The sequence below is a fragment of the Physeter macrocephalus genome, chromosome 9 (genome assembly GCF_002837175.3).
Source record: "Physeter macrocephalus isolate SW-GA chromosome 9, ASM283717v5, whole genome shotgun sequence".
Taxonomy (NCBI): Eukaryota; Metazoa; Chordata; class Mammalia; order Artiodactyla; family Physeteridae; genus Physeter; species Physeter macrocephalus.
In genome coordinates this window covers 107,264,958-107,281,138 of record NC_041222.1, presented here as the reverse complement: position 1 = coordinate 107,281,138, position 16,181 = coordinate 107,264,958, and the positions used below count along the sequence as shown (strand labels likewise).

Here is a 16,181-nt window from a genome sequence, read left to right as displayed (position 1 = left end):
CCGCTGGGCCTGCGCGTCCGGAGCCTGTGCTCCGCAACGGGAGAGGCCACAACAGAGGAAGGCCCGCATACCACAAAAAACAAACAAACAAAAAAATAAAATAAAATAAAAATAAAAATGAACAACTATGAAAAAAAAATATTTTTTTTAATGAACAACTATGGAAGTTGGGAGAGGATGGGGCAGAGGAAGGTGGTGAACTTCAGAACACACCTGGTGACGCTTTGGCCCACCTGGCTTGGACTCTGGAGCGCGTGGCAGCTGTCAGCGCTACTCCACACGCAGCCGAAATGGCCAATGTCTCTGCCCCAGCCCTGCTCAGTCCCAGGGCGCCGAAAGTGGGTCAGCACAGGGGCAGACAGCCGGCCTCTGTCGGACCTCACGTCCCGCCCCTGGGCAGCGGTGCTCTTACAAATGGTGATGTGGGTGTCACATCTCACATCGACCATGCAATGTGCTATAGTCACGTTTTCACTTTCTGTTGAGCTGTAACTGTTTTCAGTGAGTTTAATAAGGAGGGAAACTGTCTGATTTACTTAACACCATGAAGTCCATCCATAAATACAACATTTTGAAATTATGATGAGTATCCTTCCCATCAAGAAAGGTCAAGAAACAGTTATTCTGAATGGAAATCAGTTTGTCAGTCTTTATAACATGGGGTTCTTCAGATCATTTTCGATCCACTTATAAACCAAGATGATGCCATGAACTATAACTGAAATCTGAAATCAAAAGGTAAGTGTCCTTGAGAAAGATGAGCTCCATTTCTTACTCTCTGGAATATAACACTGTTAAATTTTCTCTAAAGCCACTTCATCTTTTATAAATTCAAGAAAATTACTTCTACAAGCCCTTGTCAAGATATCGCATTTCTACTGAAAGAGACTTCTAAGTACTATCATATAATTCGGTAACAAATGCATTAATTAGTGTATGTCCTACCTGAGAGTTTAGAGCCTCATGACGATAGTCCCGTGTAAAAACACCACACAGAGTTTCACCGTCTGGCAGATTTTTGTTAAAACGATTCTCAACAGTTGCTGCCACCTGATTGACAAGGGCCTGATTGACAGGGGAAAATATCCATTAATCACATAATAAAGTACAGGGGAAAGCTCAGAGAGAGAAAGACAGGCACTGCCTAAAACTACGTACTGCTGGGAGGGCAGGAAGCTTCATCACCCCTTTCTCCTACCATCTGCCTAACCCACGGGCTGTCTTTGAGCTCTGTGACTGCACGTGAACTTCACTTATAACCTCAACCCAACGTAAAATGGGAAAAACCGGCTTCATCAGAGGGAAAAAGCAGGAAATGCTGCCCACACATGACAAACAAACAGCTGATACCTGGGCCACCAAGGCTTAGAAAGAAACCGTGAGTCTACGTAGAACGGCCAAGGAGGGCAGCCAGGATGGACGTGTGGTTCTCCTATTTGGGGCATCCCCAAACCTCTACCTGCGAGTGTACAGGGGACCCCCACACCCCAGACCAGGCAGGTGGTGGCCAGCGGAATCGGAGCGTGTGCAAACCCATACACATCTCTGTATTTCACACTCTATGCCCAAAAAAGTCTCACCTAGATTAAAATGTAAACTTTAAAACATAAGCATAAAGATACTAGAAAGTGGACATTTTCACCTATTTTCATATATTTGAACACACTCGGAAACACTAAACGGAAATATTGATAGATCTGACTATACAAAGATATTAACAAAATATCATTAATATAACCGCAATATAGCAAAAAGATAAAATGACAGAAGTATATTGGTTATACTTTACAGAGAAAAAGTAATATACTTATTATACCAACTACCGGCCAATCGATAAAAAGGCAATCCCCTTCCACTACAAGAAAAAGAAAATGGGCAGATGTCGTGAGCAAGTAGTTCATGATTAAAGAAATAGCACTGCCCAGAAATCATACGGAAAGGCTCCCCAATCAGTGATCACAGAAGTGCAGATTTATTATGAGACGGAAATTTTTACCTAGCAGTATGGCAAAAAATGTTTAAAGATCATAGGAATGTTGGAAAAAAAAAAAGAGGATATATATACTTCCATATACGGTCAGAGGGAATAAAAATGGATTTAAATTTTTAGAAGAGTAATTTGGCTTCTAAAACCTTTGGTTTCTAAAACTTTTAGAAGAGGAATATGTATTGTGTTGAATTACCAATTCCACCTCCAGTAAGCTTAATTTTTCTTGATATATTTTATTAATTTCCTGCTATGAACACTCACTGCTTTCGTAACCACGAAAAACGAAAAAGCTACAATCAACACGAAAGTGCTCATTTCAACTAATCATGTTGATCAGTCCGCTTCTGAGGCTGATCCCAAGTCACTCGACGCCACATTTTCCTGGAAACTAAAATGGAGTGAGATCTCATTTTAATCCGTAGAATCACAGTTATCCCAGGTAAATCTACCTTCCTTAAGAGTAACTGCACTAAAAACAAGGGGTTGTAAATGAGGATATGCAAACTTACTACTTCCTGTAAATCAGCCTTTCTGCTAAATGACAAAGGTCATACTTTCTGTATTTAAGTTTGGCATTAGGTGGTTCTAGCCATAAAAGAAATATGGCAAAACCACCTGGCATGAGAAACACATCAGGCACTGACGCCCAAGAGCAGACAGGATGCATCCCATCAAGGGCAGAGGCAACGCGGGGTTCCTAAAGACTCAACATTACCCGACAGAGTCAGGACGCTTCTCTCGGTTCGAGCAAAAAGCTGAATGACAAGATCACAGGACCAGACCTCTGCCTCACAGTGCTCTAAGGGAAGTATTACTTCGGCCTCTCAGACTGGGAGGAGAAAATGCCGGTTAGAAAATAAAGTGAGACGCATGGCAACAGAACAGGCTGGTCGTTGGCTACGGTGGGGCTAAGGGAGGGGAGAACGGGTGAAGGGGGTCAAAAGGTACAAACTTCCAGTTATAAGATAAAAAAGTCTGGGGATGTAACAGTGACTACAGTTAACAATGCGGTATTGTGTGCCTGACAGTTTCTAAGAGAGTAGATCTTAAAAGGAAAGGAAAAAAAAATGTATAACTATATGAGGTGATGCATGATTCATGTTCACTAGAATTACGGGGGGGGATCATTTAACAATACATACAAATATTGACCATTATGTTGTACACACGAAACTAACAGGTTACACGTCCATTTTATCTCGATAAAAGTGGAAAAAAATAAATTGGGAAAAAAAATAAAGAGAGCTAGATCTACCACATGACCACGTGCATTAAACTAAAAGAGGAGGTTCAGGAGTGAAAGAGAAAATTCAAGTCACTTGAATGACCCCCCCAGCCCCCGGACCTACCTTGGTGGGGGCCACGTACACGACCACCCCGTCGTCACCCTCCCGCAGCACCTTCTCCATGCAGTAGTAGGAGGCGTAGGTCTTCCCTGAGGACGTGGGGGCCACTATGACCGCAGACTCGTTCTTGTCCACAACGTCCAGGAGCTCTCGCTGCAGGGTTCAGAGCACCATTGTGTCAGCACCACGAGAAGCATGTTAGCAAAACAAATACCTTAAGACTCTTCCAGCATAACTCTCTGAGCCGCAAAGGAGTGGCCGCGAGTTGAAAACACACCAAAAAGATACACGGGAACTTGTGAAGAACTCACGGCCTCTCCCAGAAGAGACAACTGCAGTGCTTTTGAGCGTCTGGAGGTGGGTTTGTGTGTGGAAAACGGAGAGTGGGTCTGAACAAAATATCTTGTCCTTGGGTAGATATTCTTTCTGATTACTTGTCATTGACTAAGTGCACAACGGCTCTGAGAAATGAAGATCTAAGAGTATGTATTTTTGTAACAGTGAAAAAGTAGCTGAACAGAAAAAAAAGTATCAATGATTAATCATTTTACTACTTATCTTGTACTTTCTAAATAGAAGGATGCCAGCCCCTACTTTGGAGGGCATGTGGGACCTTCATTAAAACAGACTCTTGGGCTTCCCTGGTGGCGCAGCGGTTGAGAGTCCGCCTGCCGATGCAGGGGACGCGGGTTCGCGCCCCGGTCCGGGAGGATCCCACATGCCGCGGAGCGGCTGGGCCCCTGAGCCATGGCCGCTGGGCCTGCGCGTCCGGAGCCTGTGCTCCGCGACGGGAGAGGCCACAACAGTGAGAGGCCCGCGTACCGCAAAAAAAAAAAAAAACAAAACAAAAAAAAAACAGACTCTCATCCCTTTAGCCTGTGCTTTTATTCATCAAAATGAGGAGTAGCCAAAGGATCATTAGCCTGTGTGATGGACAGAAGATGGAAAAGCCCCCCAGAGCCCCATCCTGCACACTCGGAATCCAGGTCCGCTCTGGGCCACACCTCGGGGCAAAGGCGACATCCAAAGAAGTGCAGTGGAGGGGGGCGTAGCTACCTGGAGGGCCCTCAGCTGCTTCGTGTTCTGCACTTCAGGAAGGAAGGACCTGGTCCCCCTGCTCCTGAACAGCAGGCAGGGAGTTTCTGAAGCACTCCAGCATCGTCAACACAAGGACGATAAAGTCAGATTCTGATAAGCCCATCTGTTAGGCGGAACCTCTGAAATGGCATTTTCATCGGCAAACGTGTTTAACTGATAAGGTTCGAGGCAATTTTATAAGGTTAAATCAATGCAGAAACGCACCCTTCTATTCCTAATTTTATAGCTATCAATATTAATTTTACATTTATTTATAGAAAAGTAGCTACCATGGTCACGGGTACAGGCTGTAAATATCTAAACAACTGCCTCTACTGCTTAAACTCCTTGAATGTCTCTGTCACATTTCTGTATTTACATAGGATGTCCTACAGTCACAGGGAAGCCTTGGAGGATGTTCCATAATGATACAGTCGGATGACAAAGACAGAACTTCAAATACATCCACGTGACTCCATCAGAGTACCTCCAAGAAAATGGTCTATCTATGAAAAATGGATGATACGAAAAATTCACTTTCTTGAAATGGGAAAAAGTCTACATTTGACATTTCCCATGACCATTTTAAGTGAGATGACTCAAGGTTAAGAATTTCATGCCAAATGTGCTGTGTGGAATCATGAGAAGCTCCTGAGATCAGATTTAATAATAAAATACAAAAATGTTTGTTTCATCCAGTCATTACCTGCCAGGTGTCAGGAATAAAGTCCTGGACTCTGGGGTCTGGATCTTTCCTCTCATCTCGTACCAAATAGTGGCCCATGTACTGCAGCTGAAACCGAGCTGGCCCCATGCCAACTGAGTATTTGTTCTTTTTCTTCTCCTTTACGTCATTTCCTGTGACCTACAGGAGTTTACAAGTCCATTTTGAAAGTGATTTTAAATTATAGCATCCTTTAAATGATTAAAAATATTTTTTAAAATAAAATAACTGAAAACTAATTTTTATGAGAAAAGCACTGTACCATCTTTCAAATTTTGCAATATTTATTGAAGAAATCTCTTACCACCTAAATCATTATCTTAACTAAAAGTAAAGAGCAGACATCAAGATTTTCAGATATCCATCACGGCACTTGAGCTACAATCTGATATCAAGACAACTGAACAGTCGCAATATGGTGTTTAAATGTTTTGCTAGAATTAAACACAGGATTAGTTTTAAGGGTCTGCAGAGACTATCTGGCATTTTTGCCCAGAGAAGCTTTTGTAAAATTTTCTAATTCTAGGTTACTTCAAGTTGGGGGAGCTGGATTACTAATAATGATTATGAACTTGGAGTAAATATTTTCAGTAAAAAAAAAAAAAATACCCAGATAACTGTGTTTACAAGACACTTGAGGTGCACCTAATAATTACTCTATTAGAATGGAGCTATTCTGAAAACATTACCTGGGTTGGATGCAAAGAACTTGCCAACTCCTCAAATCCTAAATACCTAAGGCATCTGGCTATGAGTTGCCAATCTGCTTCTTGCAAAAGTTCTGGGTATTTTTCCGTCACGGAGTAGATCCTTTTCATCATTTGAACAGCTATACTTAAATCTTTTGTGGTTTCACCTTGGTAAAGAATAAACAGCAAAACTGTTATAAAGGCCATCAAAAATAATAAATGTTTGATAGTCCAAGATTAGTCACTCAGGCTATCAACCGACCCAATTAAATTCATTGTCTTACTTAGCATTTATGGAGGTTTTGGAATACAGAAAACTCAATAAAATCAAAGTGCTACTAAACACATTCCAACATCTCTGTGGTTAAATGAGATGTAGCTCTGTAAGTGTTGGGAGAAACAGAAAAATCTTGTAGCTCATGATAGAAATAAGATCACTAAAGCCCAAGTTGGTCTAAGTTCTAAGGAATACAGATCTTTCCCAACTATTATTTTCATGCCTTCTCTACTATGTTCAAAGAAAAATGTCCAGATGAGTTTAAATATCTGGTTAAAAACTTGGCAACATTTATTGAATCCTAACGGTGACCAGAGATAAGTATCTGGTGTAATCACTGCAGCCTATAAATTCAATCAGTCTGTTACACCTGCCAGATCCAAACTTTGCTAATCCCTGTCCATTTCTTTAGAGTCACATACATCCTTCCTAGTCCTCCTCACGGCTGGTCTTTTCATACTTCACACGTTAGGGCAGTTTTGATTCGCCCCTTCTTCCAATCAATCTACATTTTATGTATTTAACAAATATTACCAAACACATACTGATGCTATAAAGGCTACAAAAGAAATTTAAGCCACTGTTAATCCTGATCTCTCTCAGGTCAACTGCAAATCCTGACACAACATCTTAATGAGAGAGACCCACAGAGGCCAAGTCTTATGCTTCTCACTGGGATGAAATCCTCAGGGAAGTCTGTCGTTGCAGGGGCAGATTGAAGTTTGTAGAATGACGGGGTGGGGGGGAGAAGAACCCCCAGTGACCCCGTGTTCAACGGATTCAAGTGTGGAGACGACCAAGACAGACAGGTCAGTGAGGTGTACTCAGGACTGTCAGTTTGGAGGTGTACTGGCCCCTCATCATTTCACCTGCCATCAACTTACACATCTCCACCCAGCCATGTTTCTCCCTTACCTGCCTCTTCCTGCCTCTTCTTTTCTTTTTCTACTATCTATTGCAGCAGTTGTAAAGTAGAGCACATGGAAACCACAGCAACTTCTGGAAGAACTCAGCATGCCAGGCAAACACGATCCGAGTTTTGCCCAGAAAGACAATGTTCGCACTTCAGATCTCAGAGATGAATGACAGACTCTCCCTGGGACCTCGCCATCCGTGGGTCCCCTTAACAACGCCCACAACTCTCTAAGTGGTTGTTTGTAAACTTTGACTGGGAATTGATTTGAATTTTTTTATTGGAGTGTAGTTAATTTATATTGTTGTGTTAATGTCTGCTGTACAGCAAAGTGATTCAGTTATACATATACATTCTTTTTCATATTCTTTTCCAATAGTTCCCTGTGCTCTACAATAGGACCTTGTTGTTTATTCATCCTATATATACTAGTTTGCATCTGCTAATCCCAAACTCCCAATCCTTCCCTCCCCCTCTCCTTGGCAACCACAAGTCTGATCTCTATGTCTGCATGTCTGTTTCTGTTTCATAGGTAAGCTCATTAGTGTCATATTTTAGATCCCACATGTAAATGATAAGGAATTGATTTGTATTTGCTTATGAATGTGCTGTATCTTTGCTGTTGGGGCCCCCTTTGAGACTTCATTGCTCTTTGATAAAATAGAGGTAATAGTACTTAGAGGAATTCTCCAAGGACAAAAATCAGATAATGCATCTAAGGCTTCTCTAAACCTTCTAACACAAACTTCCAGTTAATAAATAACAGCTATCATCATTAGATTTTTATTCTTCTCCAATGTATTCAAACAAACAACTCAACAAGAACTCAAAGCCACATACCTTCACCACGGCAATGTTCTTTCCACGCTCTCAAGCAGGCAGTAATCCCCACCATTTCAACTCGCAATTTCACTGAGCTACTTTTACATGATTTCAAAAACTCTTCTAGGTTCTTTATTCCAGAGTTTAAATTCTCTTTCATTTCCTCCTCAATAGAAAAGGACATAACATTCCATTTTTTCTCTTCTTTTTGTTCTTCCTTGGCAAATAGCCTCTCCTTATTCTCTCTAGTAATTTTTTCAGCCTTGGTCTCCTGCCCAAAAGAAGGAAATGTGTCATAAAACAAGTTGGAAATAGTCCAAGATGGCACTGCATGAATGAGACAATAGTTTTAAGTGTATATTGATTATTTTGAACATCATCCCGTTCTTAACAAGGCACAATTTTCGTTTCAGTGTCTCTTAACATTGAAGCCTCTGTGAATTGAAATCTTTGGACAATCCAATTTACTGACTATAAAGCCTCTGTCCAGATAATTTTTCTAGATTTCCAAGTGGTGTAGGTTATAAATTGAAGAGTAAATGTAATACAATCAGAAACACCAGGACTCTGGTTTTTCTGTCTCCTGATCTCTCGGGAGTTGGTTTTCCTCTTCCATCCCCCATGGTCACCTCCCTACCCCAACTTGTGCTTCTAGATATTTCTTCCACAAAGCCTTGCTCAACTCTCCCAGCCTGAGTACGTATTCCTCCCCTGCCCGGGCGTCTATCAAACGCTCATCACACGCAATGCAGTTGTGATTTTCCTTGTCATTAGACAGAAATGTGCCAGAAATAGTTGTTGGTGTGTCCCAAGCACAGCACAGGTTCATCCTCTTTTAGGGGTGAATGAGGAAGGGGCAGGTGGGAAGGAACATCATAAATAAACCAGTTTGCTCTGTCTAGACAAGCATTTCCAACCAACTTACATGTAATATAGACCCACTTCTACTACACTTTTACCTACTTGACTGATTAACGTGCAAAGAAAATTAGAGAACTGTTGTATCCGTAAGAGAACACTGACAAACCTTCCATTATTCTGCTTAGTCATGAAACTCATATCTAAACTTTGCCTTTAATGAAGTCAATTTTCATTGTCATCACTTTCTCAGTATTTAATTCGAATCAGTGGAGCTTCTCCAATGTTTCAACTTCCCAAATGTACCGCCCTGTCCTGGGATAACTCGGCATGGTTCTGTCTCAATAGGACAAGAACAAGCCCTGGCTCTTTGCCAGGTACAATATGTTTGTTTTAGCTTGAAGTGTTGCTGGAAGAGCACATTTACACGGTGCTGAGGTTGTTTAATCTCCACGAGATAATTTATTTAATTTCCAATAATGTAGAAGATTAAAAAAACATGAAATTTTTTTCAGTCTTTATACCTTACACTAGGTAATCAGAATTTTTGCCAACTTTCTATTTTATAACCTCTCTCTCGAAAAAAAATAACTATATAAAAGAAACTTTTCAGTAAATAAAAAAGGAATAGTTGTAATTGGATGGTCTCACTAAAGATAAAATTGGCTGTGAAAATAAAAAGGAGGTTGTCGCCATGAGGAGAAAAACAAAGACCACCAAGCTGGGCCTGAGGTGGCTGCTTGTTGACTATTAAAGCAAAAGTCCTCATGTGTGCTCAAATATTTTTCTAACTTTAGGTATAATTGAAAAACTGTTGGATATTGAAAGTGTACATCATGGTGGCTTGATATACATGTACATTGTGGAAGGGTTCTCCCCACTGAGTTAATTAACCCACTCATCAACTCACATATTTATCTTTTTGGGGAGGAGGGGAGGTGAGAATATTTAAAATCTACTCTCTTAGCAAATTCAATGATATGATGTCGGGTTATCCGCTCTAGTCACCATGTTTCTCCTCTCTGTTTCTATGAGTTTGACCTTTTTTTTCTTTTGGATTCCACGTGTAAGTTACACTACGCAGTATCTGCCTTCTCTGTCTGACCTACATCACTTAGCACCTCGAGGTTCAACCACGCTGTCACAAATGGCAGAATTTCCTCCTTATAACTGAATAATATTCCAATATATATACAGACCACATCTTCTTTATCCATTCATCCCTTGTTGGACGCTTACATTGTTTCCGTACCTTGGCTGCTGTGAATAATGCTGTAATGAACATGGGAGTGCAGAGATCTCTTCTACATCCTGTTTTCTTTTCTGGGATAAATACCAGAAATGGGAATGCAGGACTATATAGTAGTTTTATTTTTAATATTTGGAGGAAATATACTATTTTCCATAGTGGCTGCACCAATTTACATTCCCACCAACAGTGCACAAGGGCTCCCTTTTCTCCACATCCTGGCCAACACCTGTTGCTTCTTGCCCTTTTGATGACGGCCATTCTGACAGGTGTGAGGCGATATCTCATTGTGGGTTTGATTTGATTTCCCCTATGATTAGTGATGTTGAGCATATTCTCATGTGCCTGTTAGCCATCTGCATGTCTTCTTTGGAAAAATATCCATTTAGTTACTCTGCCCACTTTTTAAACAGATTGTTCGATTTTTTGCTATTGAGTTGTATGAGTTTTCTGTATATTTTAGATATTAACCCCTTATCAGATATATGATTTGCAAATATTTTCTCCCATTTTGTAGTTAGTTGCCCATTCATTTTTTTGATGGTTTCCTCTGCTGTGAAGAATCTTCTTAGTTTGATACAGTCTCATTTGTCTATTTTTGCTTTTGTTACCTTTGCCTCTGGTGTCAAATCCAAAAAATCATCACCAAGACCAATGTTAAGGAGCTTACAGCTTATGCTTTCTTCTAGAACTTTTACAGTTTCAGGTCTTGAAGTCTTTGATCCATTTTGAGTTAATTCTTGTGTATAGTATAAGATAGGGTTCCAAGCCTCATTCTTTTGCATGTAGCTGTCCAGGTTTCCCAACACCATTTATTGAAGAGGCTATCTTTTCTCCATTGTATATTCTTACCTCCTTTGTCATAAATTAATTGACCATATATGCTTGAGTTTATTTCTGGGCTCTCTATTCTGTTCCATTGACCCATGTACCTGTTTTTATGCCAATACCATACTGTTTCGATTACTATAACTTTGTAATATAGCTTGAAATCAGGGAGTGTGATGCCTGTAGATTTGTTCTTTCTCCTGAAGATTGTTTTGGCTATTCAGGGTGTTTTATGGCTCAATACAAATTTTAGGATTGTTTGTTCTATTTCTGTGGAAAATGCCATTGGAATTTTGATAGGGATTCCATTAAATCTATACATTACTCTGGGCAGTAAGGACATTTTAACAATATTCTTTCTTCCAATCCATGAGCACAGAATATCTTTCCATTTATTTGTATCCTCTTCAATTTCTTTCATCACTGTCTTGTAGTTTTCAATGTACTGTAACCTCCTTGGTTAAAATTTATTCCTAGGTATTTTATTCTCTTTGATGCAATTGTAATTGGGATTGTTTTCTTAATTTCTGCTTCTGATAGTTCATCATTAGTGTATAGAAACACAACAGACTTTTGTATATTGATTTTGTATCCTGTGACTTTATTGAATTCATTTATTAGTTCTAACAGTTTTTTGGTGGGGTTTTTACATAACATAATGTCATCTGCAAACAGGCAGTGTTACTTCTTCCTTTCCAGTGTGGACACCTTTTATTTCTTTTACTTGACTAACTGCTCTGGCTAAAACTTCCAGAGCTATGTTGAATACAAGTGGTGAGACTGGGCATCCTTGTCTTGTTCCTGATCTTAGAGAAAAAGCTTTCAGATTTTCAGCTTTATCATTATATAATGACCTTCTATCTCCCTTATTACAGTCTTTGTATTAAAGTCTATTTTCTATGGTATAAGCATAGCTACCCCTGCTTTCTTTCAGTTTCCATTTGCATGGAGTATCTTTCCCATCCCTTTACTTTTCTAAAAACGTAGCATGGAAAGCAACTATCAAAGGGATTGAACAAAAAACAATAAAGAAGGACAATGAAAAGTTAAAAAAAATTTTGATAGAATGAATATAACCTACCTGTATCTTTTTGCTCTTGGGTTCACAGAAATTCTTCTTTGGCTTGATAGCTTGAGGTACAACAAATTTTGAAGAGACTGATTCTAATGACTTCCCATAAAATCGCTGAAAACGATGATACATTTGCACAGATCTAAGATGACGAGGATCTCTAGATTTTTCTGGAAAAGAAAAGGCTTAAAATGCAACACTACTACATATTTTCAACAGCGTTCTCACTAATCCTTCACACCATCCCACACACACGTGCACTTTTCTTTTTAGTTTGTAACAGTAACTTTGACTGATGACTTTTGTTAAAGAAGGAATATTAAATCACACTATCTCTTGTCCACAGAATGATTCCTTACTTTATTTAAAGGATGCAAGCGCCACACACCCTTTCACTGTACACCTCTCAAAGCAAATATCAGGATGCTACAAAGAATGACAGATTCTGGGCATTACTTCTGTTTTGTGCCCTGTGAATGAAGTTAAGAAGGGGGAAGGTAGGGCTTCCCTGGTGGCGCGGGGGTTGAGAATCCACTGCCAATGCAGGGGACACGGGTTCAAGCCCTGGTCCGGGAAGATCCCACATGCCGTGGAGCAACTAAGCCCGTGCGCCACAACTACTGAGCCTGCGCTCTAGAGCCCGCGTGCCACAACTACGGAGCCCACGTGCCACAGCTACTGAAGCCCACGCTCTGCAACAAGAGAAGCCACTGCAGTGAGAAGCCCGTGCACCACAACGAAGAGTAACCCCCGCTCGCCGCAACTAGAGAAAGCCCGCGTGCAGCAACTAAGACCCAACGCAGCCAATATAAATAAATAAATTAATTAAAAAAAAAAAAAAGAACGGGGAAGGTCAAGGCCAAATCAGGAAGATATCCATCTAGGGTATCATGGCTTCTTGTATCACTTGACAGAAAAATCCTTACTCCAGACCATGGTCACGGAGCCAAGAACTTGGCAGCTCAGAAAGACTCACTGTGGAAAAATTCAATGACATAGGAAATCCCAGCACTCTCAAGGTATGACTTACTCCCATCCCCAGAGAAAACTACAGCACTCACTTCAAGGGACTAGTTAAGCAGGCTGATTTTTCTATATCTGTACCTACATATGTAAATCAAACGGCTCCGAAGGATGTTAATGATTGATCTAAAAACGCCCTTGTATTTTTCAGGATATTAGTAGTTGTTTGTAACAGCAGGCTAGGAAGTGTTTCGTGGGAACACGCTTACTGGGTCCACTCTTAGATTCTTCTGAAGGTAAGTTCTGTCCACTGGAAGAAGGATGGGGGTGAGCATGGGGTAGACAAAAGAAGATAAGGGATGAGCCGGGGAGAAAGGTCCCTAAGTCAGTCTCAGCTGACTTGCTCTCAGTGGTGCCACAGCCTCCATCCCGAGCGTGAAGGTGGGTCAACTGCTGCCCTTGTTATGGGTGAGGCGAAAGCAGCTGCAACTGCTTGAAAGCCTATAGCCTCAATATTTCTGCCATCAAGGAGCACACAGATGTCTTAAACTATAAACTGTCTTAGCTTAAAACAGCTTCTAACTTTTGCGGGACAAATGCCATCTCTGTGCACTTGCTCCTAAGACAGCTGTGTGCCCGTGTACACGTGACAGTCAGCAAAGTGGGGCTCTTTCCTCACCCTCTTTACTGACATATACCTACATATCTTGTACATTGTTGTTATGCAAGAAATAGAGTAATTTTTCATTGTAACATAAAAGGCAGAGAGTGAAATCGATTTTAAGGTATTTCACCAGAATCGCAGAACTCACCGTCAAAGTGGCCCTTTGTCCTGTCATAATCATCACTGAGGGGTCTGTGAGAATGCCAGTGCACAAGCTCATCAAATTCTTTCTGCTTGACCAGTGAAGTTACAATAGGATCATCGCTAGGAGACGAAAAGAAATATAGGCACATTTTAAATTGCACGCCTCCAAATATAGCACAGCATAGATCTCATTTTTTAATAATTTTTTAAAAAATCATAGCCACCTTTCCTCTTTCCAAGATATAAGGTGGGTGGTAGAATCCAAAGAACAGTTTATTGGGGCTTCAGAACCCAGAATCCACCCCATTATCTCGTGCCATTGACCTCAACAAATATTTATCCACCCATTCATTAATTACAAACACACAGCTGGAATGATTTTACTCTAAGGTTAAAACTATGTTGGGTTTTAAGCTAGTTATGATCACAAGACATTGGTAAATTTGAAACTAAACTCATTATGTGTTACAAACACATGTTACATCTAATATAACCTCTTTATAAATAATCTGTCGAACTTTGTAAAAGCTTCAATGAGTAATTCATCCATTCCACCCAGTGGCCCCCATACCTCGTTAGGAAAGGCAAATCTTTCAAAATGTCCCCAGCAAACTTATCAACCACCTGACATGACACTGGAATAAAACCCAAATTAGCCATCTTTTCCTTGGAGGTATCTGTAAAAAAGTAGTAAGGCAAGGTCAAATGTGAAACTTTCATACAGCAATGTTACACATCATTTTCTAAAACTTCACATTTAAAAAAACATCATGTTTCATTGATCTTACTTATTTACATTGATCAATTCCAGCCCTTCCCATAAAGCTATTTTCCACATTAAAACATTCTGGAACACAGCAGAATATAAAGAAATAGGTAGCATTTAGGCATGTATGTAGGTAGATAGAAGGATAGATAGACGGATGGATGGATGGATGGATGAACAGATACACTGATAGACAGAAAAACACCTATGTTTCCTATTTCAAATGTTTGTTCCTTTTCTTATTTCCTATTATGAGGCAAGGAATTTAAACACGGAAGTCTCACTCAGAAATCTCTTACATATATACTTTTATAAAAATAAAAAAGTAGGGGGAAAATACAGACGTCAATGAAATTATGCGGTATCATTAGTCTTCTCTTACATCCTCCTTGATGTTATGCCCACGTACACCTACATATGACAGGTGGATATCACACGTCACATATTGATCGTATATACAACAGCTGGCTAATAAATGCCCCTTTATCCAGTGTCTGGTTCATAATTCTAGGTGAGCTTCAATTGCTCTGCTCGTTATTTCCTTGACGTCCACTGTCCCTGCGTTTGCCTGAAACCTTCCTATGAGTCCCTGCAACTCTCCCTGAGCGCTTTCTCCTTACAGCCTTGGGTGCAGCCAGAGTCCTAAGGATTTCATGCCCCCCGAGACTTGACGAAAGTCACAAGGTAAATACCCCAGCTACCTTGCTCTTTGGGTAAGACATCTCCATAGTGGTTTGCACACAGTTCTAGGATTCCCAGTAAAATTTACCTGTAGTTGCCCATGTGGAAACCTACGCATTAACACCGCCTGCACTGACTGTGTTTTCTTCCTGGTATTACCTAAGCACTCCCTTATTGGATCTTCCTGGGAACAATAAACTCCTTGCTCTCAAGCGTCTTTGTCTGGTGGAACTAACTCATCCTGACATAATGAAAGGGGATATATATTCTTCCCCTGGACTCTGAAAAATACACTTGTATCAATACACCCCCAACCCCCCTTAGCCTTCTTTGCCACTTTCCATCTGGGGTCATTTTATTCTTCCTGAAATTCATGATATAGAAATGTCTCCAGTGATGACAGGATGATGGATAAATCAGCGTTTGTATTTTGAAAAATGTCCAAGCTACTCATTTCTTAAACTGTATTTTAAGAATAACATATGATTTCATTATGTTCTGACTTCTATCCTGATATTTGGGAAAGTCTATTATTAGAGACTAATTTTTATTCCTTTGTAAGTAACTCTGGTCCTTTTAAGATATTTATTTTTTACATTCTCTAATCCCACTGCATCGTGCCTAGTGTGTGTATTTGTGCGTATGCATGTGCATATGTTTGCTTTGCCCCACTCGGGACTCATCATACGCCCTGAGTGTGCAAATCCCTGTCTTTCATCATCCAGGCAAACGCCAGCCGTGGTCTCGTCAAATACGGCCCAATCTACACTGGCTTGGCCTCTCCTTCCAAATCTCCAAATGAATGAAAGCTTAGACAGCTTCGTTCTGTCTTCCATGTCTTTTAACATGTATTTTATCATTTTTTATCTCTATTTCTTTTGATTGTTTTTCGGTTCTTTTAAAATTTCTCCAGCTTGAGATATAACTGACATATAACCCTGTGTAAATTTAAGGTATGTAATGTGTTCATCACTATTGTACCTGTAGTTCTTTTGATCTATTTCTAGCTCACAAATTCTCTCTTTAGCCAAATCCAATCATCTTTTTTTTTTTTTTTTTTCTGGTACGCGGGGCCCTCACTGTTGTGGCCTCTCCCGTTGCGGAGCACAGGCTCCGGA

General features: G+C 40.4%; 1 protein-coding gene across 2 annotated transcripts in view; it reads right to left on the bottom strand.

Annotated features, from left to right (window-relative positions):
- DDX60 (DExD/H-box helicase 60) overlaps positions 1-16,181 on the bottom strand; it is a 91,404-nt gene that overhangs the window by 45,275 nt on the left and 29,948 nt on the right. For both annotated transcript variants that reach the window (XM_028494282.1, XM_028494281.1), the window contains exons 11-18: positions 14,188-14,293; positions 13,621-13,736; positions 11,855-12,015; positions 7,857-8,109; positions 5,827-5,993; positions 5,120-5,278; positions 3,340-3,489; positions 946-1,065 (exon numbers count right to left, since the gene is read on the bottom strand). In XM_028494282.1, the coding sequence (XP_028350083.1) occupies positions 946-1,065; positions 3,340-3,489; positions 5,120-5,278; positions 5,827-5,993; positions 7,857-8,109; positions 11,855-12,015; positions 13,621-13,736; positions 14,188-14,293 (1,232 nt within the window). The remainder of the gene's footprint in view (positions 1-945; positions 1,066-3,339; positions 3,490-5,119; positions 5,279-5,826; positions 5,994-7,856; positions 8,110-11,854; positions 12,016-13,620; positions 13,737-14,187; positions 14,294-16,181) is intronic.